The sequence below is a fragment of the Quercus robur genome, chromosome 4 (genome assembly GCF_932294415.1).
Source record: "Quercus robur chromosome 4, dhQueRobu3.1, whole genome shotgun sequence".
NCBI lineage: Eukaryota > Viridiplantae > Streptophyta > Magnoliopsida > Fagales > Fagaceae > Quercus > Quercus robur.
The window spans coordinates 16,282,694-16,308,546 of NC_065537.1; the positions used below are offsets into that span (position 1 = coordinate 16,282,694).

Sequence of the window (25,853 nt, forward strand, 5' to 3'; positions counted from 1 at the left end):
TGTGCCATTTGAACGCACTCTCCGCTTCAAGTCTTCATTTTGTTTCTTCAATTCTTGCACATTGGCTGTTAGTGCTTGGATTTGCTAAGCCATCACCATCGGGTTCGGCAGCGCAGTTGTGGTAGAGCCCATCAGTTCTAAGGAACTTAGTCAGTAGAGAATTCAATGGCTTATTGATTGATAGCCTGTCGTTTCCCACAGACGGCACCAAACTGATGAAGTAGAATTTCACCTCGTCAATATGTTCCTCGGCGGTACAATGGACGACCTAGAGCTCGTCAATATGTACCTCATTAGTACGATGGATGACCTAGAGTTTGTCACTATGTTCCTTGTTAATACTATGGAAGACCTAGAGATCCTGTACCAAAGTAAGCACTAAGCAAATAATGACACCGGTTTGGAGTCTACCAAGGACTCTCCGATACTTAAATTAGCTTAAACTCTTTAGAAATCTATAATCTGTAGAGTAATTTGTGTGTGTGTTCAACATGTCCCCCTTACTTGTCTCTCCTGGTTTTATATAGCCTTTGTATAAGTAAATACTCAATTTACTGGCCTTTCTAACGTTGTACCACAGCTAGAGGATTTATGGCCTAATAATGACCATTTATCCTTAGCCCTTTAACATCTGTAATGGCCATTAAATGTGCATAATTGGACAACAGTAACGGCTTTGTGCTCATTTATCATTTGGACATTAAATGCTGTCTGGAACTAATGCATTTATGCTCGTCCATACTTTTACTCGCCATTAACATGGATGGTTTGCAATATGGACGAGCGTTTTATCGCTATCCATTAGTTATGGTTGAGTTGGAGGCTTAAATGCTCATTTAATAGTCATTTAACTTCCCTATTCAATGTTCTGTAACAGCTGTGTAATGATCAGCTTGAGGTAGTTGTAACAGATGTGAGCTGGTGGCTGGAAATGCTATATGTCCGTTACACTTGCACCATTTAAGTGAGGAATTTATATTTGAGCATTAATGTGTGCTTACGATCGTCCTTAGTAATGATGATCGGCCCTAGTAATGACGGTCGTCCCTAGTAATGACAGTCACTTTATAGACGACCATTTTACACTACTCATCACCCATTACTACTCTCTTTTGCTACATAACATCATGCGTCTTTCACGCAATCTACAGCTTCACAATTTCCTTAAACACTATTATCTCATAAGAGCATTTGTATTGGTGGGGGCATATAGTTAAAATTCTAAATTTAGCAACTAGATATAATAAAAGTGGCACAAAAAGTTATTGCATTGGTGTAGTTATAGCCATATCATTTGGTTGTTGTGCTACAGTGCACAACCAAAGATCGCTGTGCACCGTAGTTAAGAAGGTAAAAAAAAAAAACACTTTATAGACGACCATTTTACACTACTCATCACCCACTACTACTCTCTTTTGCTACATAACATCATGCGTCTTTCACGTAATCTACAGCTTCACAATTTCCTTAAACACTATTATCTCATAAGAGGATTTGTATTGGTGGGGGCATATAGTTAAAATTCTAAATTTAGCAACTAGATATAACAAAAGTGGCACAAAAAGCTATTGCATTGGTGGAGTTAAAGCCATATCATTTTGTTGTTGTGCTACAGTGCACAACCAAAGATCGCTGTGCACCGTAGTTAAGAAGGTAAAAAAAAAACATTTTTTTTATTAAAAGATATATTATTTTATAATGTTAGTGGTGGTGGTAGTTGTTTATTATAGTAGATATATTATTTTATTGTATTGAATGCTAAAATAAAATTACTGATGTTAGGTGTTTTGTAAAGTAAGTAGTAAAATAGATAAAATAATTTTTTGTGGTGTTAAATTATTAAATTTTTTAGCTCCACCAATATAGATAGATAATAAACCTGTGGTATTGCCATATTGGTCAATCTTATAGGCTGACTTAATTTTGAATCCGTCAAAGATGAAAATGGATTATTCCATCAACTTTTTAAGAGTAATATATACAAATTCAATAAATAAAAAAAGGAATTATATTATATTACATTTCAATTGGTTCAATTTCATTCTTTTCCCCTCTTTCAAACAAGTGAGGATATGTGTTTCACACTTCTCTCACCAATTCATCTCTCTCTCTCTCTCTCTCTCTCTCGCTCTCTCCACTCTCTTTCTCTCTCCGCCATTTCTGTTTAATTCTTGTGAAAATCTGAAGGTTCCATCGGCCAATTTTTCCCTTCCAAGCAAAATGGTAAAAACACTCTTCTCTCTCTCTCTCATTCGGTCTTACACGTGTAAATCTTTGATCTTTTTGATTCTGCATTTATGTTAGTCAACAATGACAATCTTTATTTGTCTTTTCCTTTAGAAAGTAAAGGCAAATATAAAACTCTCTAAGTTTTGAGTTTCAAAGTGCATCATTGATGGTGTTCTTTACATCTTGTTGATGTTGACTAGCTTTCTTCATCTATTGGTCAGATTATTACTTTACTGGGCTTTTCAGCTTCTGGGTATTTTTTTTAGACCGGTTGATTGTTTCTTGGATGACCCAGTTTTGTGCTTCATGTTTAATTTTCATATGAATCTTTATTTGGTCTTGAAGTAAGGCCAGGACCATAGGATCTTATTAGTTATCAACTGGGAAATGAGAACTGTATCTGTATTTGTGTCATTGTTCTTGAATTCTTGTGATGATGATAAGTGAAAATAAGCACAAAGATTCGATGTAGATAAAATAAATATGTAAGTAGGCACTTGCAATTTAAGCTGCTATTGAAGTTCATGTTCTTCACTTATAAAGGTGTCTCTTTGCTTTGTCTATGAGCTTTGGTCATTTGATTTCTTTAATAGATTTGGGGCACATTGCTTGTCCAGTGGATAGCAATAAAACTTAGGGACAGTTCCTTAGGTTAGGTTTCCCAATTGAATCTATTTAGCAATGCAGCAAAAAGGGTATAATCTTTTACAAGGAAAATTAAATATATTCAACTGTGTAATTCATTGGTCAAAAGCAACCGCATAGTTGGATTTAATTGGGGAACCTAAGGTACAACACCTAAAGACTTGTACTTTAGTTTAACCGTGTTTTATATGATGTTGAGTTACCTAAATTTGAGATTCAGCACCATAGAACAGTGATGATTTTGGTTTAACTGTTGAAGCATTTAATTGTTATTTATGATGCCCTCTAAGGTAAGTGGTTTTGAAAGTTTTAAGGGGAGCTGTTAAGCCTGTAAAGGGTGATAATAACAGGAGGATGATGATTGGAGAAGATGATGTTGTATCTTCTTTAAAGAATATCTACTATACAGATTGAGGAACATTTAGGTTTTAATTGATAGATATGTTAATAGGGTGAATGTTTCTTCGAAGTTGGTGTTTTGAGGGCTGCGTACGGAATATGTTGGATCTGAAGTTGATGTTTCTTCGAACCTTATTTGAATGGATGGTTGCACCCAGTTTTTTTTTTTTTTTTTTTTTTCCCTAATCTTTTTGGATTTGGTTGATCATTGCAATTTTAGAATTTAATTGTGGATGTACCTATAGTATACTCCCTGTTGTTTTCCAGCAGTGGAAGCTAAAGTGTTTGTTTTGATGAAATGAATGATACTATTATGTTCCAACATAAAATTCTGTATCATCTTTTGGTAGACCTAATTCTAACTTTTAGTTTTTGAGTCATTTTTCAATCAGATGATCACTCGCTATTGGATTGCTTTCATTGTGGTGCTTTCATGTCTTCTTGGAGTTTTAGATGCTAGCGCAGGTGATGCCGATCCACGTTATAGGTAATTTTGCTTCCATTTTCTCCTAAAACTTTTTTGAAGGTATAATGGTGCTTGCTGAGCTCCAATGTAAGAGTTCCCCCCTTACATGCAACCGTGCCCTTGTTTTTGTGCATTTCGTCCATGCCTATGTCCTTAACCATGTTATTCTCTAGATTTAATCAGAATAACAGGGTTGATATTCTCACATGCTGTCATCAATCCTTCAGAACATCTGGCCTGACCCTTCTCCAACCAGATGACTCAAATTTTTAGGAAATTGCTAAAAACTCAAGTATTGGTTGGCTTGATTGCCAACTAAATAGAGCATGGGGAGACCAAGCATCTTTTATGGAATAAATTAACTCTAGTAATGGAAAGATGCAAGAAAACTATCCCAGACACTTAAATATTCCATTTTTGCTTAATTACAAAGATTAGCTCTTCCTCTATTTCATGAAAGGTAGTGACATAAATCGAATTGTTAACCGCATTAAATGATCGACCTTACTGAGTGAAGAACAAAAAGATGCATTGGGATTTGATCAAAGTGTATCCACTTCTTTCTTTCTTTCTTTTTTTTTTTTTTTTTTTTGGGGGGGGGGGGGGGGGTTGTGGGAGGAGAGGATGTAATATGCGTCCATGATTACTAATCTTGCAACTGGTTTCAAGTATCAATTATACTTATTTGAAGAATATTTTCCCCGTTGATAATTTACTTATTTGAAGAATCATGCATACCATTTACTGAGGCTAAACAAACTTTAAGTGGAGTGATGCATTTACTTTTTAGTTTTAACTGTCTTACTATAGGCATCCACAATTGCTAATCTTGCAACTGGTTTCAAGTTTCAATTATAATTATATTTGAAGAATCATGCAAACCATTTACTGAGGCTAAGCAAACTTTAAGTGGAGTGATGCATTTACTTTTTAGATTTAAATGTCTTATTAGGATGTCAAGTTAGTGGTTGCTTTTATGAAAATATGTATATTCAGCTTCAATCTATATCTAACTAATAACTGGCTTATTCGTCATTGCAAGACAGGTGGTGGGGGGGTGGGGGGTGATTGGCTAGAGCCAACTCAAACAATTTCAATGGTTACTTGTGCATGGTTGCATTTTAGTTTGTGCAGATACAATTAGGAGAAGCTAGTTTGTTCAGATGATGTGTCCTCTGCCTTTTGTGTTTCAAAATCTATCAATTTCTAAGTGATTTGCTTTTATACACAGAACGCTCAAGGAATATACACTATCTCCATAGTTTCTGATAATTTAATAAAAAATAATAATAAGAGGAATAGGAGAATGAATTTTGTCTGTACTGACTAGAAACGTATAAATCTGATCCCCTGATTGCTTCCCCTGTTCACTCTCCGGCTATTGCCAATCCTTGATGAATAGTTTAGCTTTAGTACTTGGGTATAGATATGAATGTTCATTGCCTCCAAATCGGTTCTGATTCTCTAAAATCCTTGAAAAAGTTGGTAAACTATTTCCTGTGCTTTCTTTGAAGAAATTTGTGGGTTTCTTGTTTGAAGCATTTGTAGTGGAAGGTGGGACAATTGATTTCTCTTTAATGTTGTGGACATTTTATTTTCTTTATTTGTTCCACTCTTTCTTGTTTTGTTTTTTAATCCTCATTTGAAGATGGACTTTGCTGTTCTCTTTGAGGACAAATGAAATCTTCTGAAGTGACTTGAATCATGTAACTTACAAAAATTATGTGCTAGTAATAAGTTGTGTGGTTCTCTTGGAAGACTGCCAAGTTGCCAGTTAGGTACTTAGATTTCGTATGACAGTTTAGAACTGTTCATTGGACTGGATGAAGAGAATATGAAGAAAGAGTGAGTACTCTATTGATGTTTGAAGAAAGAAACAGGTGCTGCCAGTAAAATTATGGAACCTGTTTTCTTGAAGAATAACCCTTCTTTGCCTTGTATCCATTAGTCTACACCACCAACCTCAACCTCAACTACAAAGTCGACCCTTCTATGTGAGTTCGTCAAGCAGTGAAATAACCGCATATTGGAGTCCCCTTCCTGCAGCCATTGCGCCCTAGACTTCTATCACCAATTGATTTCCTCTAAACGTGCCACCCTTGCTAGTTTAGATTTTAAATCCTGCATGTTCATTCTGTTCTCCATTGATAGCATTTCCCTCTTTTCCTTCCTATCCAGTGGTCTTAGTTCTTCCAAAAAATTCTTCTTTTCCACATTTTCAAGGGCTTCTCCATTCCACTCTTGAAGATCATCCTTAAAAGCCCATAAATTTTTAGTTAGCACAAAGCAAGGCAAGCCTTGAAAACTGTAACACTCCCACTATGTTCGAACTGAATCTAAAAAAATTTCCATCTTTCAGCCACATGTTCTTAAAGTGGAGGGGCCCCTTTCCCCTGAGAAGACCACTTCAATCCTGTTAGAATTATGGTTTATTCACTTAACCATATTTCTAACAAATCCAACAGCAAAGGGCTATGACCCAAGGTAGCTCTTGGTAACAATCTTTGAAAATCATCACTAAATGTTCTTTCCACTCAATTGAGATCAAGAATCTATCAGTACAAGGCATAGATGGTCTTTCCTGGTTATGGGACCAACTATGTATGCCTCCTTTTAAAGATAAATCCACTATATTCATCTCACCAATAAAACCTGAAAATTCCAGCATAGTAGTTGTACATCTATCAGCTCCATTCCTCTCACTAGGAAATTGTACAATGTGAAAATCTCCAGCTAAGCAACAAGGGGCACCAACATTATATGCTACCTCTTTCAGCTTGAACCAAGATTGCCTCCTCTCCCTATTATTGTTGGGACCATATTCTCTTTTTTTGTTTGTGTGTGTGTGTGTTTTTTTTTTTTTTTTTTTTTTAAAGTATCATTGGGACCATGAACTCCAGTAAATAACCAATCAAAGCCATCTTCTACATTATAAAAGAGACAAAAGATAGAATAAGGTCCCTGCCAGGAGCCCTGTTTCCCAAAACTCGTCTTTCTCATAACACAAGGATCCCTCCTGCAGTTCCATTGTCCCCTAGTTCCTCCCACTCTACAAAAGGGCCTCCCCAAATACTCCCCACCAAACCATCTGACACACTATCAAACATGGTTTCCTGCAAGCAAATGATATCTCCCTTCCAATCTCACAAAGAGTTTCTCTCTTCTGAGGGTGATTCAACCCCTAACATTCTAACTGATGATCTTCATCTTCATTAATGAAACTGTATTAGCCCTGCTCACCTTTTGCTTTCTGATATCTTGCTGGTTCACTCCTAGCATCATAGTATACTGATGGTAATGGGATCGTAAGCTCCCTCAATCCTTTTGTGGAAGAACTTGAGATTTTTTGCCTTTCCTTTTTTTTTTTTCTTGATAGGTCACGAAAAATTTTATTAAGAAAAAAGAGCCAACCCACGTACATTGGGGATGTACTATGGGAGCAAAAATCAAGAACCAAAATTACAATGATCAAGTAAAACAATAAGGGAAAAACAAGAAAAATGCGACAGAGTCATACTTCATCTGAGTAGAGTATGAAAGAAAGAAGACTTAATCTCTAACAAGGACAATTCGCATCCCTCAAAGAATCTAGCATTTCTTTCACTCCAAATACACCACATCAAGCAATGTGGCACAAGTCTTCAAAAATCTATATTGTGATGTCGCTCGAATTTACCTTGCCTAGACTCAAACAGCTAAATTACCTTATGTGGCATAACCCAATGAAGTCCAAACAAACAAAACACCAAAGACTACAGCTCAAAAGCTGCAAGGCAATGAAGCAGAAGATGATCCAACGACTTGCCACATCTCTTACACATATAACACCAATAGAGAACAATGATATGCCTTTTGCAAAGGTTATCAGTAGTAAGAATCTTACCTAAAGAAGCTAACCATGAAAAGAAAGCCGCCCTTAGGGGAACCTTTGATTGCCACACCAACCTCCAAGGAAAAGAGAGAGTATAAGGGTAGAAAAAAAGATAAAAACCTCCAATCTCAAAACCTCCACTCCTTGCTAGCTTCCAACAAACTTTATCAGGACCAACCCCCAGCACTTTCAAAGAATAAACAGCGTCCATAAATCGATCAAAAGATTCTTCCTCCCAATCTTGCGGTGGATGACGAAGATGAAAATTCCAATGAATCCTCCCACTAGCCCAACACATAACCTCCGCCACCAAAGAGTCCTTTGTCCTATTGAGACAATAAAGTTCTGGAAAAGTCTCTTTGAGAAAACTTCACTCTATTACCATCACCCACATCATACTGTAGGAGTTTATAGAAGTTCAACCAGCCACTTCTAATAAACCTCCAAAGGCTAACACCGTACGCACTAGTCACCTTTTTTGTGCACTAACCACTCTAAACATTCCCATATTTTGCCTCTATAACCCTCCTCCATAACGCATCTGTCTCTAAACCATTCCTCCACAGCCACTTGCCCAACCAAGCAGAGTTAAAACTTCTCAATCGTCTTATACCTAACCCCCAAACCTGTATTGGCTTACAAACCTTAGCCCGTTTCACCAAATGTAATTTAGAATCACCACTAATACCACTCCAAAGAAAATCTCTCCATAATTTCTCAATGCGATTAGCAACCTTTCCAAGTATAGGAAGAATGGAAATGAAATAAGTAGGTAAGGAGGAGAGGGTACTTTTAATAAGAGTTACCTTACCCCCCTTAGATAAATAAAGTCTCTTCCATCCTAATAGTCTTCTCTCCATCTTCTCTAATATAGGATTCCAGATTGACTACTCCTTAAATTTAACGCCCAGAGGAAGTCCCAAATATTTCAAAGGAAGGGAAGAATGCTTACAACCCAACAGCCCCACCAACACATCCAAATTATGTACCTCCCCAACTGATACCAACTCTGATTTCCCCAAATTAATTCTTAAACCTGTCTGTAATTCCCTTTTGGCTCTCTATCAAAGCTATCCATCAATTGGCACCCCAAGATACTCACTGAACGATCAGTTTTTCTCAATACCCATTTCGAAACCTCTAATTTGCCAAGACCTCCCATGCCCTACAAGTAGCACCCCACATCAGTAATCGGGTCCAAACACAGTAACCATTCACACATGCATGCAAGGATTAACTGCAGAAAATTCTGACTGAAGCATCATCCCTCATATATTACCACCAGATTTCTTCCTTGACTCTAACATTTATCTAGAAAGCATTAATTGCAATCCTCAATGAGAAATATCATTTTTTTTTCTTCTTTTAATCACATGTGCACCCAATGGGTTTGGAATCCATAAGCTCACCCTGGCCATTTTTATTGGCCAGAAATATCAACTTCTATGTGATATTAAGAATGGTTTTATAACCAAAAATTTTTTCAAATTCTGATTGCAAGGTGCTTATACCATTTTAGGATTCTTGAGCAATGCAAACCGGAATGTGTTTACAGTGTGCTACTGTATTATAGAAAAAACAATTTCATACATTTTTTTTTTTGACTGTCTGAGTTTGATATACTTGTGAATCCGCATTCAGACACAAGGTCAGATCAGTTTAGGGAAAATGGCTGTGCAGATTTAGCAAAGTTCTTTTCCACCCCACACTTGAGCATGGCATCAAACTGATAGATGGTGTTCCTCACATATCATGAGCATCAAACTGATAGATGGTGTTCCTCACATATCATGAGCATCTGAGCATTTCATTAACAATTGCTATTCTTCATGCATTTCATTAACAATTGCTATTCTTCATGACAATTTATTTTTTTTCTAACATTAAGACTAATTATTGTTTCTGTCCTTTTTTTCTATCTATGCTTTATAGAACTCTTTTGTTAACTCTATCCTTGTTTTTAAAAACATAAAACTTTTCTTTAAGTTTGTTAGAATTATGTGGTTAAATGATTAAGGGTCCGTTTAGATACAGCTGAAAACTGAAAACTGAAAACTGAAACTGAAAACTGAAAAATACTGTAGCAAAATAATTTTTAAATGTGTAAATAGTACTGTGAGACCCATTTTTAATGAAAAAGTTGCTGAAAAGTGAAATTTGTAGGTCCGTGAACAGTACACGATGTGCATTGATTGGCTGAAAAAAGTTTGAAAAGTCCAACTTTGCAGCTACTGTTCATTGAACAGTGCATGAACAGTAGCCGCAATCTCAAAAATGCGTGAAAAAAAAAAAAGGAAAAACGCAGACGCACGTTTCAGTTTCAGCCGAATCCAAATGTAGCTTAAATTTATACTTATTAAAAAAATGATTAAATATATCATTTCCTAATAGCTTAAACTTTTGGGACAATTGGTAATTTAACACAATATCAGAACAGGAGGTCCTGAAGACAATTTTTAAGTTTTTGGGATATGGTAAATTTAATCATTTAACCACATACTTCTAACTAAGTGTAATGTATCCAAACCATTTGTTACCTGTTGAGCAGAAGCCTGCTAGATGGTAATTGATATCCTGGTTATTTTAGCAGATTTCCTTCTTATCTTGCATTATTGTTCCAATGGCCATGTGTTGTAAATAGCTTCTTTCAATAATCTTTCATATTGAGAGCCAGTTCACATATTTCAAAACAGACTATCTACTAGCCTTTATTTCTGGATTATTTCAAATGTATATTATTATTAATACTTAATACTACTTCTGATCAGCAATATAAATGAGATGCTGAAGCATTGAAGTGTTTCTATGGTTTTTTTTTCTTCCACTCTTTAGATGTTTATAATTTTTCATTGCTCTACAGTTAAGTTGTACAACTGCCTTGAGTATGAGTTATTATAAAGATAACTGGCTCTTTACATTATGATTGTTATATTATAGACAAATTTTCCCTTTTCTACCTATGCAACTGATATATAATTTTTTATTTTTTTTTATTTGATATTTAGAGCTTGTGTGAAAAAATGTGAAGAAACTGGATGTATTGGGCAAAGATGCTTTCCACAATGCAAGTTCTCTTCAGAAGGTGTCTCCATTGAGGGTCCATGGTACATGCAAGAACCCTTGTACATGAGGTGGAAACAATGGGATTGCCAAAGTGATTGCCGGTACTATTGTATGCTTGACAGAGAGAAAGAACGAGAAGCATCTGGTAATGGCCCTGTCAAGTATCATGGTAAATGGCCATTCAAGCGTGTATATGGGATTCAGGTTTGCTTTCAGAGTACTTATTTAATTAATATATCTTCTATGGGTTTGGTTTTAGACGTTATTCAAGTTGTATGTTGACATGTTACACAATCAATTAGGAGCCTCTTTCTGTAGCTTTCTCTGCACTCAACCTTGCAATGCATTTTCATGGCTGGCTATCCTTTTTCATCCTTCTGTACTATAAGTTGCCTCTGAAACAAGATAAGAAGGCATACTATGAATATGCCAGTTTGTGGCATATCTATGGGCTTTTGTCGCTGAACTCCTGGTTTTGGAGTGCTGTTTTCCATAGTCGGTAAGCACTTTCGGTCTTCATTTTCTTTTCTCTCTTCTTTTTGTTTATTTTTTATATATTCCTAAAATAAATACATTCCTGCGTGTGTTTTGCTTTCCTGTTCAATCACACTGGGAAGGATTTTCTGGCTTAGCCACCCTTGAAGTAGGATGATGAATTCCTAGCTACCTGGATAATCTGTCTAGATATTTTTACTTTATTGAGGCTTTCAGTAGTCAATGCAGAAATAAAACTTGGTTGAGTTGGGATGACCACCATAACTGTTATACATCAAAGTGACATGTATTAAAGACATCACTGTCAGTCCTACATAAATCTGATGTGCCTACCTTGTCAAAGCTTCTAGAATAGAACTGTAGGAGTTCGCTCATTAAATTGCCATATATTCATGATGGTAATGCTAGAAAGATGGATGCAGTATATAATATTGTCAGGGTAAGAACTTTTTTTTTTTTTTTTTTTTGATAGATAACTAAAAATTTTATTAATAAACAAAAAAAAAGAAACCAACCCAAGTACATTGGGAATGTACTTTGGGGGCAAAAATCAAAAACCCAAGTTACAATGATCAAGTAAAAGAGGAAGAGAAAAACAAGAAAAATGCGACAGAGCCACACTCCAACCAAGGAGAGTGTGTAAGAAAAAAGACTTAATCTCTAGCAAGGACCGTTCACATCCCTCAAAACAGCGAGCATTTCTTTCCCTCCAAATACACCACATCAAGCAGTGCGGCACAAGTCTCCAAAAATCTATATTGCGATGCCGCCCAAATTTACCTTGCCAAGATTCAAACAACTCAATAACCTTAAGAGGCATAACCCAATGCAGCCCAAACAAACAAAACACCACTGACCACAACTCCCAGGCTAAAGGACAATGAAGCAGAAGATGATCCACTGACTCTCCACACCTCTTACACATGTAGCACCAATCAATAACAACAATACGCCTTTTGCGATGGTTATCAGTTGTAAGAATCTTACCTAGAGAAGCTGACCATGAGAAGAAAGCTACCCTTGGTCAGGGTAATAACTTATATTGGGTTTTTTTTTTCAAGTGACATTTATAACTTGCTGTTAGATTTTCCAAAAGAAAATTGAGCAAATATCATTGAGAGGGTTTGTAACTTTGTATCAAATGTTTGATCACTCATAAGAGAAGAGGAACGTAAAAGAAACTTCACTAATTTCCCTACTCACCTACCATAGACAAAATGGCAGCCAGGCTTTACATCAACAACATGCAGTGGTGTAGGTTTTCGGGTTTTTTGCTTTGCTTTCTCTCTTTTTCTTTTTCCATATAATCACTGACTATTATTAAGGTTCTGTTTAACTGCAGGGATGTGGATTTGACAGAGAAACTGGACTACTCATCTGCAGTGGCATTACTTGGGTACTCCCTCATTCTGGCCATCCTAAGAAGCTTCAATGTGAGGAATGAAGCTGCCAGAGTCATGGTTACTGCTCCACTGCTTGCTTTTGTGACCACCCACATATTGTACCTCAACTTTTATACCCTAGACTATGGTATCATCACTATCTTTTACATGCCCATCTTCTGGGCATTAAAGTTAAATTTTAACAAACACCATTTCTTCATATAATTTTATCTTCCTGAAAGATATTTGTTTACCTTGAGATATCAGTATATAATTGCTCATCACTTGTAGTTTTTCTCGACAACTGATTTCACACATCCTTCTTAGCTGTTTAACTAGGCTTAAGTCTGATGGTAAGTTTATAGTGGAAATGACATATTCCTACTGGGTTTTAGCTACTGTTGTCCCTTTACAAGGGCAAAGGGTGCTTCTAGTACCTCCTTTGTAGTAATCAAATTTATAGCACACATGGTGTGGGGAAAGAGGGAGAGAGAGAGAGCGTATGAATGAAGTGCACTTTTAACATTCATTTCCTGTTTTTATTTTTTTATTTTCCCTGTGACATATGGTTTTGACTTTTTGTTGTGACCTTGACACTTTTATTCAACACTTGGCAGGGTGGAACATGAAAGTGTGTGTTGTCATGGTTGTGGCCCAGCTTCTCCTTTGGGCAATTTGGGCTGGCGTCACCCACCATCCTTCTCGCTGGAAGCTGTGGGTGGTGGTTGTAGCTGGTGCCCTTGCAATGCTCCTAGAAATATATGATTTCCCTCCATATCAGGGGTTTCTGGATGCTCATGCTCTTTGGCATGCTACTACTATCCCCCTAACCTACATTTGGTGGAGTTTTATCCGAGATGATGCTGAGTTTCTATCCTCTAACGTGCTGAAGAAAACAAAATAGTTTGTTGTAGACATGTAAGTATGAACTCAAGGCTTTGACCACACTAAGTCTTGTCTATGTTGAATTTTTTTTTTTTGGTTAGAACAGGAGGATGCTTAGCTTGAAATCCTACTGGGGTAAAAAATCATTTTTTTTGTTGGGATTGGACTGTGTAATGGAACACAAAGTTGAGCAAGTTGGTGATTCAATTCTTTATTAGACACTGCTGCAAGTGCAACTCCTGGATAGTGTATTCAGATGAAAGTATTGTATGAGATCTCAATAGTGCCAGATATCATCATCTTGATTGATCTCTAGTTAGACCCAGGGATGGGGGATTACATGTGTCCATGCTTGGTCAGGTGCTCAAAGAGTCCAAACACCTCATCATAAGCAGATTTGGGGGTTTGCTTTTAGTGTTTTGTGATATGTGGGGTTTTCCTTCTGCTGAATTGAAGTGAATAGCAGCATGTAAAACATTTTTGATATATGGTATGGAATTTTTCTTCTCTACTATATTCAAAGATAAAGATTCAAATTACCAGGAAATTGTATTAAGCTGAACTGCTCTTTCATGTGGAGTAAGACAACCCCATCACAGAAAAGACTGATTGTAAAACAAATTACTTAATAGAGAACAAGTAATGGTGAATCAATTTCAAGAAAGGAAGAGAAGAATAAAATAAACTTTCAACATACAATCCTTAGAAATTAATTTCAAGAAAGCAAAGCTTTGAAGGATGTGGTGATGTCGATGACAACTGTGGCCATTGGTGGTGTTTGGTGGATATGGTAGACTCAGTTCTTCTAGCTGTAGCAAGTAGCAATGCCTGTTTGGACCATTCTATGATATGTGATGCATTGAGGTTTTTTTTTTTTTGAACAGTGGATATACATCTCTTTAAAACCTCAGTTTTCTGAATATAACTATAATTTTACCAACTTTCAATGAAATAAGCTAATAATTTCAGTAAAAAGCTAATCTAAATACATAAATATGCCAAAATCTTAAAGTTATCATTCTAAAAAGTTGTTTCTCAAAAAAAAAAAAAAAAAAAATCATTCTAAAAGTTCAAAAGTCATAGCATTTCAAGCTTAAATTCCCAGAAATAAATAAATTGAATATGAAACTCACTGTCAGAGTTTTAAATTATACTAACATTTGACCACGTAACTAACCTATGATTTATCTACGTAATCCATGATCTAAAGGTTTGATTGTTGGACAAGTTTCAAGAACCTTTTTCCTTGAGGTCAAGGAATTAAAAGATATTAAAGTAAACTAGTGATATCGTATTTCTTAAGGCGTGTTTGGGATAACTGAACACACACAAGAAACAAGAAATTAATTATTTTTTATAAATTTGATTTTAAACAAGAAATTAATTATTTTTTATAAATTTGATTTTTTTTTTTTATAATAAAATTTTGATCTTAAAAGTCATAGTCATGATTGTGGTTGAATCCTAATTAGAAGTTGTGGTTTAACCAAGTAATTATCATTCTTTTAAGACTTGTGGTAAATTATACAAGGATCCGGTTAACGGGTGTCTTTAGGATATTTGTTAATTGACCATTTTAAGAAAGTTTTTATACCACATTCATAGAAGAAAAAAAAAATCCTCTTTTTCTCATAAAAAGTTTTTAAAAATAATTCCTAAATTAATACTCTTAATTAAAGTATCCGATAACTTTTCCCATTATATAATTTTCCTATATTTTTTGGTGATTTCAAATTTAAATTTAGTAATTTGTCCACAAGATCCCTTCTTTCAAGGGAATGCAATGAAGGACTTTTGTCTCATAGTATATATAATATGAGACAAAAGTCCTTCATTGCATTCTATATACTATGAGACAAAAGTCCTTCATTGCATTCCCTTGAAAGAAGGGATCATCTCCAATCTAGTTAAATAAAGTCTTGTAACTTACAAAATTTATGTGCAATTTCCCTGTACGGTTTCATGACTGTTTAAGAGTACTGTTAAAAAAATAAAAAATAAAAAGTACTGTTCATTATACACAATGAAGAGGGCATGGAGAAAAGTGACATTTCTAATGTATTTACAGATTTGGAAAGCTGCCTATGATATCCAAAAATATTTGAAGAAAGGAACAGATGCTGCTAGGAAAGTTCTGTAACCTATTTTTTTTAGAAGAATAAAACTGTTCCTTACATTGTATTTTATGTTTTAAATCTATAACCCAAAGGTTTATTATTGTTGGACAAGTTTCAGAAGCAGAGGTCAATGAATCAAACTAATGAGGTTCTTAAATTTTTTTTTTTTTTTTTTTTTTTTTTTTGTTTTCTTTGTCATAAAACAAGTGTTACTTGCAACAATTTGATGGTACACACTTATAGCTAATAGGTTTGTTAGAAATTTCTCGCATTATACTTTGACCTTTGGGGTGCACGAAATTGGACAAATAAACAGAAGGTATGAGCCTTGCGTGTGTGTTTGACTGTTTGTTTCTCCCCCAAAAAAAAAAAAAAAAAAAAAGAGTAATAAAATGTACAATCTTCTTTACCAAAAAAAAAAAAAGAAAGAAAAGTACAATCTTAGCAATCTTTCAATGAAGATAATATTGACTCTTTCAAGTAAAGGGGTAATTACGCTAAACTTACATGTGGTTTGGGTGAAAATCACTTTACCTATTTGTGGTTTGAAAAGTATCACTTAACCCACTTGTGGTATGTTCTGTTTGTTTTCTGTAACCCATCTTTGTTAAAATCAAGGATAAATAGATATTTTTGCTCAAATTTTATGTCTCTCTCCTCTCAAAACCAAAAAATAAAAAATAAAAAATAGCACAAAAATGAAGGAGAAACAAGATCAAAAAGTGGTTTTGGTATACGATTTGGACATCATCTTTAACCACTTTTTATAGATAGTATAACCCCCAATCAAAAAAAAACCTCACAAGATCTCAAATTTCTAAACCAAACCCACAATTGCTTTTGTCCCAAAATCACTATAACTGACCACGATCTAAAATGGGTATCACTGAAAAATACATCATTACAATTAATTTCACAAAAACGAATATTTTTCAACCAAAAAAAAACCCTATTCCTAAAAATCAAAGCTTTAACACACGTAGCTTTTTGACATCCAAAAATAGCAAAAGATCTATGAACACAACACTCCCATATAATAACAATCTGAATGATGAAAATTCAAAACCAAAACAGAAGTAATCTGGATCTTCCTCAGCTTCTCCTTCATCATGTACAACAAGTACATCCTCAACCGCAAGCTCTACAACTAGCCGTTCCCGATCTCACTTATCATGATCCACATGTCCTTCCGTTCCTTCCTCGCTTACCTTCTTGTCAAAGTTTTCAAGGTCGTGGAACTCCCATCCACCATGACTCTTGACCTTTACCTCAAATTTGTAGTACCCATTGGAGCTCTATACTCCCTTTCCCTCTAGTTCTCTAACTCCACCTACATCTACCTCTCTGTCTCCTTCATCCAAATGCTCAAGGCTCTTATGTCGATTGCGGTTTACTCCATTGGGGTTTAGAATACAGGGAGAGGTGAAAACAAAGGGGGTCTTTAGAATATAGGGTCCAAACATACGAGTTTTGAATACAGGGAGAGGTGAAATTAGGAGTTTTGAATATAGGGTCCAAATATTAATTTTCACAAAACCCTCCCTTTTGATCTTGTTTCTCTTTTATTTTTGTGCTATTTTTTGTTTTAGTACTTGAACAAAATTTGAAACCCTAAATCGAGAATAGACACAAATACCTTGATTTTCTTTACCGAAACTACCTTCCCTATCTTTGATGTTGTGAAACTTGTGTTTTCTCTCCCTCCAGACACTCTAAACCACGAAGAACACGTTGATCTCACCACAAATCTCTCTCTCAAAAAGTTTTTGAGTTTTGGGTGTTTTGATTCGCGTTATGTTGTGTTTTGGGGTTAAGAGGTGTTTTTGTAACGGCTGGGCTTAAGGTAGGTTACGGAGATTGACGGAAACATACCACAACTGGGTTAAGTGATACTTTTCAAACCACTGGTAGGTAAAGTGATTTACACCCAAACCACGTGTGGGTTATGTGTAATTACCCCAAAAATAAAAATAAAAAGATGATATTGACTCTTTGGGTGCACGAAATTTGAAAGGAAAAAAAATTAAGAAAAAATAGGGTACATAGGACTAGAAGTATAATATTTATAGGTTTCTTATAAATTTTTGTCTTAAAAAAAAAAAAAAAAAAAAAAACCCTAGTTTATAGGTTTCTTATAGTTTTTTTTTTTTTTTTTTTTTTTTTTTTTTTTTTTTTTTTTTTTTTTTAAGTTTAAAAAAATTGTACTTAAAAAAAAAGGAAAAAAAGCTAAGCTTCTTTTATTAAAAAAAAAAAAATGTTTTTAGAAAGTACAGTTCCAAAATTAGAGGTGTCAATTCGTGTTTGCGTGTCGGGTTCGTATTGTGTCACTTCATGAGTATTCGATGATATAGGTCAACACTAACCTGACATGTTTATTAATTGAGTCAAGATTCCTTAACCCTAATACGACCATTTATTAAACGGGTCAGTTATGTCGACCTGTTTATCAGATTTTATCAAAATAAAAAAAAAAAATTATGAAAAAAAGAACAAATAAATTTTTTTAATATAAAATTCAGAACTAACGAGTAATTGCATCACAAATAATCATTCAAAATTAAAACATATCACAATATTACAAATAATCAATCACAATATGTCAAAAAAAAAAAAAACCACAACAACTAATAAGTTTATATACCTAGAGTTTGAAGGGTATATTGGTAAAATGTCATTTAATTAAACGGGTCAGATGGGTCAAACGGGTTCTATATGTTCAACACTAACCCAACCTGTTTATTAAAAGTCGTGTCAACTCGAATATGACACAAACCCATTAAGTCTCAGCCCATAATCTGCTAATTTTATGTCGTGTTATGTCAGGTTCGTGGGTTGTGTCCAATTTTGCCACCCCTATCCAAAATACTAAAATAAACATATTTGATTCTTTTTCAATTATCTAGATCTATCAAATGTAGACAATCAATAAATACAAAAATAAATTCTTTTTCATAAAGCCAATTCTACATTAAGTTTTGCATTTAGTTGCTTTTGGTACTAAGATTGGGTTGTTATTGTTGAGATAATAAGGTATTCCAAAATTATGAATAAAATTTTTCTTAAAAAAATGTCCCAATACCACAAAAGGAATACTCCAATTCTTACATCTTGTTTGAGTTTGGGATAAAGAAATGAAAATGAAGGATTTCTAAAGAATATTTTATATGATCCCTTGTTTGGAAGATTTTTAGGTTTCATTTTGGTTAAAAAATTGAAAAGGTAAGAGAATATAAAATATAGAGGATAGAAAAGTATGAGCAAAGAAAAAGATCTTATTTTTCTTCATATGTTTGGTAAAAATTATGAAAATGTGTGATTATATAAAATATATATAAACTAGAAAGAAAAAAATGAAAAAATAAAAAACTATAAATTTTATGTATTTACAATTATGCCCTTATATAAATCCCACTCTTTATAATTTTATTATTTTCCAATACACTCTAAATTATGGGATAATAATAATAATAATTATAACTAGTTGCTAACCCGTGCAATGCACGGAAAATTTTCATAGTAATGCTAAAAGATAAGCACATCAAATGCATTTATGTCAATTTTGCAAGAAAAATAATTTTAGTGCTAATAGTGCTTTAAAAAAAAAAAAATTTATCTCACAAAGAAATATACATAATTCTTAATTTGGGTAGGGCGACCAAGGTTGAAAGTAAAAAATATGTACATGGTGTGATTGTCATGTATTTCTTGATATAAAATAATATATAATTGATATAAAATATAATTGTTACCCCAATGTCACCAACCATAACAATACAAAGAAAATTATATAACTTGCAAATTCAAGAATACTATATTTTCCTATAGAAACTGGTAATAGAAATAGAAATAGCTATCATCTGAAGCTTAGATAACAGATTACCAATGTAAATCCCTACACTATGTTAGAGCATCCATAGCAGTGGAACTAAAAATTTAGCTATTTGGCACCACAAAAAGTTACTTTATCTATTTTACCTACTCACTTTACAAAACATCCAACAACAATGGATCTATTTTAGCTTTCAATACAATAAAATAATATAAACATCACAATAAAATAATATATCCACTCCAATAAAATAATATATCCACTACAATAAACAACAACCACTGAAACTGCTATTGCTGCCACTACTGACGCCGTTGCCATTGACTCTTCCACCGCCGCCACCAATCATAAATTATTCTATAGTTTTTTATTTATTATTTACTAAAAAGGAACCAAAGCCACAACCACAAAAATACACAATCTCAAACTACGTCTACAAATTGCATAATACAGACTTAATCCACATACAAGTCTAGAAAATTTAGGTTTACAAATTGCACAATTCAAATCAAAACCCTATCTTTTGCCCAGAATTTCCTAAGCAAATGACAAAATGAACCTTCTCAATAACAAATTTTCAATTTCACAGTAACGGATTTGAAGTAACTAACCTCCCTCCTTTTATGTGTTCGAGTCCGAAGGTTTGACACGTACGGTGGCAGAAGAGGCAGCATTGTCGAGGAAGGAGAGGAATTTGGAATTCGCTGGCTCTTGATCATCAAGAAAGAGATCCTCTTGAACTCTAAATGCACCGTGAGCGCACACGATTGCGAAGCCGAGCATCAACACTGAGATAAGGAACGATCTAATGGTGGTGAGGAAAATGATGACAACAATTAAAAGCGAAAGACCGATCTCACAATCAGAGAACGTGCAGCCGAGAATGACGAGAGGTTGATCGTAAAGTCTAGGCAATGAGGAGAGAGAGAGAGAGAGGCTGAGAGGGGAGAGAGAAAGTGAGAGACAATTTTGAGAGAGTTTGAGGGAGTTGAGAGAGTTTTGTCTGAGGCTCGCACGATTGGAGAATAAAAGAACAAAAAAAAAAACAAAAAACAAAAAACAAAAAAACAAACGAATAAATATTATTTTAATCGGATGGAGAATAAAAAATGAATTTTTCTTTTTAGCTCTCAGCTACGGTGCACAGCCATATATAGCTGTGCACTGTAGCAATGAAGGTAAAAATTTTACCTTTAGCTCCACTATTGCAACACTCTTTTTTATATGTAGTGGTGCTAAAAATAACTTTTTAGCAACACTATTGCTAGTGCTCTTATATATGTAAACCTTATATATATATATATATATATTATTTTATTTATCAAACTATTTACAATTTCATACTAAACTTAGGCAGGAAAAAGAAAAAGTAAAGAGAAGTTCATAAACAAAATAAAAATCACCAAGAAATTATTAGCTCGTCGATCCCCACTCCTGGTCACTCTTTCTAAAATCTAAACATCTCACACTAAATTATGAATCTATGTTCTGTTATGAAGTGAAGTAGTTTATAATATATTCTTTATAGAAAGCTTCAGGTATCTTTCCAACCAAATTGAAAGCATAAAAGTTAAATAAGGAATAGGAAGGGAACCCGAGTCTCACGATTCTTTACTGCCACAATAGCCGAATAGCTCACTTAAACAGAGACTTCTATATAAGCGGTGTCTCCCTCTGTTAATCTTTTAGTGTGTTATGTTTTGTGGAGGAAGAACGTTGTATACTGCTAAGATAATTGCTAGAGTTTTGAGATAGGAAGAGAAGAGTCCTAAACATGAGTACACATTATTTTGAAAATAGCCAAAGTCAATTTTTTTTTTAATCTTAAAAAATATATTTTAAATGTTGTTTTTTCAGAACAACTTTTGAAAATACCCTGATTTCAAAGCACTTAATGGCTACAACTACCTGGTGTCTTCACTTTCATATCCATTGTAGGGTTAAGGGCCCAAATTATATATTGGGCCTTGGGTCTTGGTCGAGAGCATGTGTAGTCCGAGGAGAAATGAATGGTAATGAATGGTTTAAACCTAAGACTTAATGAGCAAAATACAAATGGGAGTGTGGTTCGAGGAGGAATATCTCCTCGGACATGATAAATACAGCTCTAATATGTATCCCTACAATCAGGGTAACCTTCCAAGAAGCTCTAGTGATAGGGACATGCATCATGAACATACGAGAAGGAGGGGAACCTAAAAATATCTAAAGGATAGCTGCTACCACTCCATTGAATGCACTGTAACTACTTTTCTGGCTGCATTTATGTGGAGAAGACCCCTAAACAGTACTACCTTGGCTACCATAACTTACAGAAACCCAAAGAGGGTGTCTGATGGGACAGATACTCAAGTAAGGGCTCAAATGATCAACAAGTGTAGAATCAAGATGGTCCAAAGAGAGCTATATAATGTAAGAGACCCTCCATAAAGAAGGGATCAGAAAAAGAAGAGAAACACTGTAGCAATTAGGAATCAAACTTGTAATAAAGCTTCAAGACCAATTTATAGGAACCAATCTCCTCGAACGTTGCCGAGGATATCTTTCCTTAGTATTAATTTGTTATTTTCCTTTCTTTGTCATTCAGATCTATTTACTCACTGTTTAATTCATTAGAGTTTAGTTTTCCAACCCATTCTCTATAAATTTATTGTTTTGGGTTTTTTGGGCCCAAGTCTATATAACTTTTGAGCTAGGAGTTTAAATCAGGTCCTTACATCCATAATATATATATATATATATATATAGTATTAAAAATTCAAGAAGTAATGAATAAAGGAACATGTTCTCTGAGAAAAGGTTCGATTGGATAAAAAGGAGGCAAAGGAGAGAGATCAAGATGTTGTTGGGTGGGTTTTTATTTACTCAATATTATCATGTACGGTTACACTACCTTATCCCCTCTTCCCCACAATATATTTAAAAAAACTTGTAGAAAATATTACAATTAAAAAAATAATAATAATGATGTCGAAAGTTTTGGAGAGGTCAACAAAAAGTGTATAATAATAATAATAATAATAATAATAACTTTTTTACTATATTTTAGCTGCAGTAAATTAGATTCTTTAATTAAATTCAAACACATGGTTGTATTGAATTTTATTGTCCTTGGAAAATAAAACAGTGTGTCTATTTCATTGGTTAATACAATCATGTGATTGAATTTAATTGAGAAACCTAATATACTTCACTTAAAATATTATACCCAAGTTTTGTATTATAATTAATAATAATTTATATAATAAATCTTTCCAAAAAAAAAAAAACTCCCCTCACATGCTCGACCCTCTTGTACCTCACCAATTACTTTGTCATTCACTATTTAGTCTAAGTTTTTTTTTTTTTTTTTTTAATTTATTATTATTATTTTTTTATTTAATAAAGATAATCACCATTGTATTTAGTTTTTTAGCAATAGTTATTAGTTATTACACACACTAACACATACATACCATACACATACATATATTTATTTTTAATTGAAATCGTGACTTGAATTCACGATTTAGTTTAAAATATTTATGTGAAAACGTTTTAAACTGAAATCATGATTTCAAGGTGTGTGTAAGAGTTATTACAGATAGTTTTTATTGATTTATTCCTCAACCTCTATTGCTTTCTCCCTCCATTGTGAGCACCATAATTAAAGACAAAGTGCAAAGCAAGATGATGTATAAAGACGAACCTCATCATGATCCCAGTCGGCTATGTCTTAGTGTCCGTAACCTCTCTTCCTTAATTTGTCTTAAACATCGTTGGTATATATATATATATATATATATATTAATTTCTGAACACTTTAAATTTTAGTAATCACTTGATTAAACCTCTTTTCTTTTTTTCATAATTACCTTGTGTTTTATTTTTATTTTCTGAATTTTAATTATTTTTTTGATGAGCACGACGAAGCTATGAAGGCATACTGTGAACTTGATTGGCGAAATTGATACATTAGGAATGGTTACATGAGGGGCAAAATCCTCAAGGAGTTTTCTTTCCATTTTCTTCTCTCTCCTCTTTCATTTTTAATACTTTGAAAATATTTGATTGTACTATTTTCTATTCTCTCAATTTTCTTTTATACTAAACATGGGAAAAAAATTAATTTCTCCTCATTTATGTATTTTCATTTTCCCATCTTCCTCCTTTTTCACCAGAAACAAACACCTGAAATGAAACAGATAGGAGGAAATGTCCATTCCATTCCATGTTCTCCTAATGTGAAATATTGATTGTCTTTAAAAACCCCACACACTTGGCTTAGTGACCACTCGTGCCGTTATAGGACTGGCATAACAATTGTGGCTCATAGATCCTTGGCTTGCAAGAGCTAGCAAGCAGAATGCTACTATAGTAACATCAAGATAGAGAAGTCATTGTAATCACACCCCCTACCCTATTCAAGAAAAAATATTAAATAGTCTTATATCAAATAAAATAAATATGCAAAAATATTATATTAAATAAAACCAATCTTATGGAAATAATAAAAAAATAGAATAAATATAGGGTCAAATCAAGTTATAGTTTGGGTAACTTTATATAATTACTACTTAATGACTTTTTATTGTATTACTAATATTTTGAAATTTTCACCATTGGATTACATGTTTTTTATGTTCTTAACATGCAAATGTTATTTTATACTTGATCTATTAACTCATTTTTTATGCATATTTTTAATATATAAAATTTGAAATTTAAACATTTTATATATCAAATAACTATTGATCTTTGGTCATCTCAAGATTTTACAAGTGTTGATAGTATAAGAAAAAGATGTAATAAAATTGTGGATTTTCAAAATTCACATTCAATAAAAAAATATTGTGTAATGTAATATTACTTAAAATTAAATTTGGTGTAACTTAAATCCAAATTTTTATTAATAATATAATAATATATAATAACTATCCTTGTAGTCAAAAAAGTTTGTTTAGTTTTTGTTTTTGTTTTTGTTTTTTTTTTTTTTGAGGGGAAAGAAAGTTTGTTTAGTTAAGCAAACTATTTTCTTTCTGAAAATGTTATTAATAATATAGCATAATATGAGTTATTAATGACTCGTTATAATAACTAGCCTTTTTTTTTTTAATTAAAAAAATGTGTTTTTATTTTATATATACAATTTTTATTTTGAAAATCTAATTTATAACTGGATAAAACAATTTGAAATCAACAAGAGAGTGACCCTATTTTTTAGACAATGTTTTAGTGGGAGTTAGAGTTATATTTTTACCAGATTGTTTTTTAGTTTTGTCTCTATTTAAACATAAGGATGTACCTTTCAAAAAAAAAAAAAAAAAATGGATGTAGGAGCTTTTTTTTTTTTTTTTTTTTTTTTTTTTAAAATGAGGGTCCCAAACAAGGGAAACCTCTTAAATAGTAGTATAGATGAGACATGATTGTAATATTGTTATAAAATAACTCCTATTTTTTATCCTTAGCGGGAGAAGATAATTTGTACATAAATTATTCCTATAAAATAAGATGAGGAAATACAATATTAATTACAAGCTCTTAATCCCTCTGATTACTTATAATACCTCCAACAAAATTATGTTACATTTCGTTAATTTTTCTCACGAATATCCAAATGAGACTTATTTCCATTCTCTTATCACTTTAATATTTCATTCATGAAAAAAAAATTATAGAGTACTTCAAAAATATAACAAATACGTATCCTCTCTTCTCACATGAATACTCAATTGACTATATAGGTTTTTCCATGAATTTAATTAAGGGTCCAGTTAATAGATTCCTTTAGGATATTGTCAATTGACAATTTTAGAAAAATTTTAATATTACTTTTAGTGGAAATATAAAAATATGTATAAAAAAAAAAGTTAGTTATTTTTTTCATAAAAAGTTTTTAAAAATATTTCCTAAATTAATACCCTAGACTACGTTTGATTGGAGTGAAAATAGGGAGGATGGAAAATGAAACAAAGAAAATAGGAGAGATTTTGGGAGAGAGAAAATGGAAATTACCCATCTACCTTTTTCCCCAACCCCTAAATTGAATGACATTTTTTTTTTCTCCTTCATTGTTAAACGTTTGGTTGTTTTTTTTATTTCAAAAATAAAAATTTTAATTTATAAAATATTTATAAACAAAATTATGAAATACGGGTATGAGTAAATTTATACATACTTTATTTTCTATATTTTCACTTTTCTACCGTAAACTAAACACAAATGAGAGATTAAAATATCTTCTATCCGTCTACTTTTCCATCTCCTTCCTATTTTCTATCCCCCAACCAAATGAACTCTTAGAGAATCGGTTAACTTTTCCCTTTAATTAGTATGATCTATTATTACGTGAAGTGAATACATATTTATTATACTCCAAAACCATTCTATAATTACCTTACATTAATTTTCATTCATTTACAAACTCAACTTGAGCAGTTAAAGTGATGCAAATAATCATAAAAAACCTTTAGGATTCGTTTGGTTGGAGGAG

The 25,853-nt window shown here is 33.3% G+C and overlaps 1 protein-coding gene across 2 annotated transcripts; it reads left to right on the plus strand.

Moving 5' to 3' along the window:
* The first annotated feature begins 2,048 nt into the window (after positions 1 to 2,048).
* LOC126720693 (uncharacterized) lies at positions 2,049 to 13,949 on the plus strand. Of its 2 annotated transcripts, none has more exons than XM_050423443.1 (6): positions 2,049 to 2,223; positions 3,666 to 3,760; positions 10,616 to 10,877; positions 10,976 to 11,172; positions 12,511 to 12,698; positions 13,168 to 13,949. In XM_050423443.1, the coding sequence occupies exons 1-6, from the start codon at positions 2,221 to 2,223 to the stop codon at positions 13,452 to 13,454; spliced, it is 1,032 nt and encodes a 343-aa protein (XP_050279400.1). In that variant the 5' UTR covers positions 2,049 to 2,220; the 3' UTR covers positions 13,455 to 13,949. The 2 variants fall into 2 exon arrangements, with proteins under 2 accessions (XP_050279400.1, XP_050279401.1); XM_050423444.1 differs by lacking the exon at positions 2,049 to 2,223 and adding an exon at positions 2,359 to 2,482.
* Positions 13,950 to 25,853: the final 11,904 nt, after the last annotated feature.

Coding starts and splice junctions, on each gene's coding strand:
- LOC126720693 (XM_050423443.1), top strand. Junction 3,761..10,615: donor GATGCCGATCCACGTTATAG/GTAATTTTGCTT, acceptor TTTGATATTTAG/AGCTTGTGTGAAAAAATGTG. Junction 12,699..13,167: donor CTTTTATACCCTAGACTATG/GTATCATCACTA, acceptor AACACTTGGCAG/GGTGGAACATGAAAGTGTGT.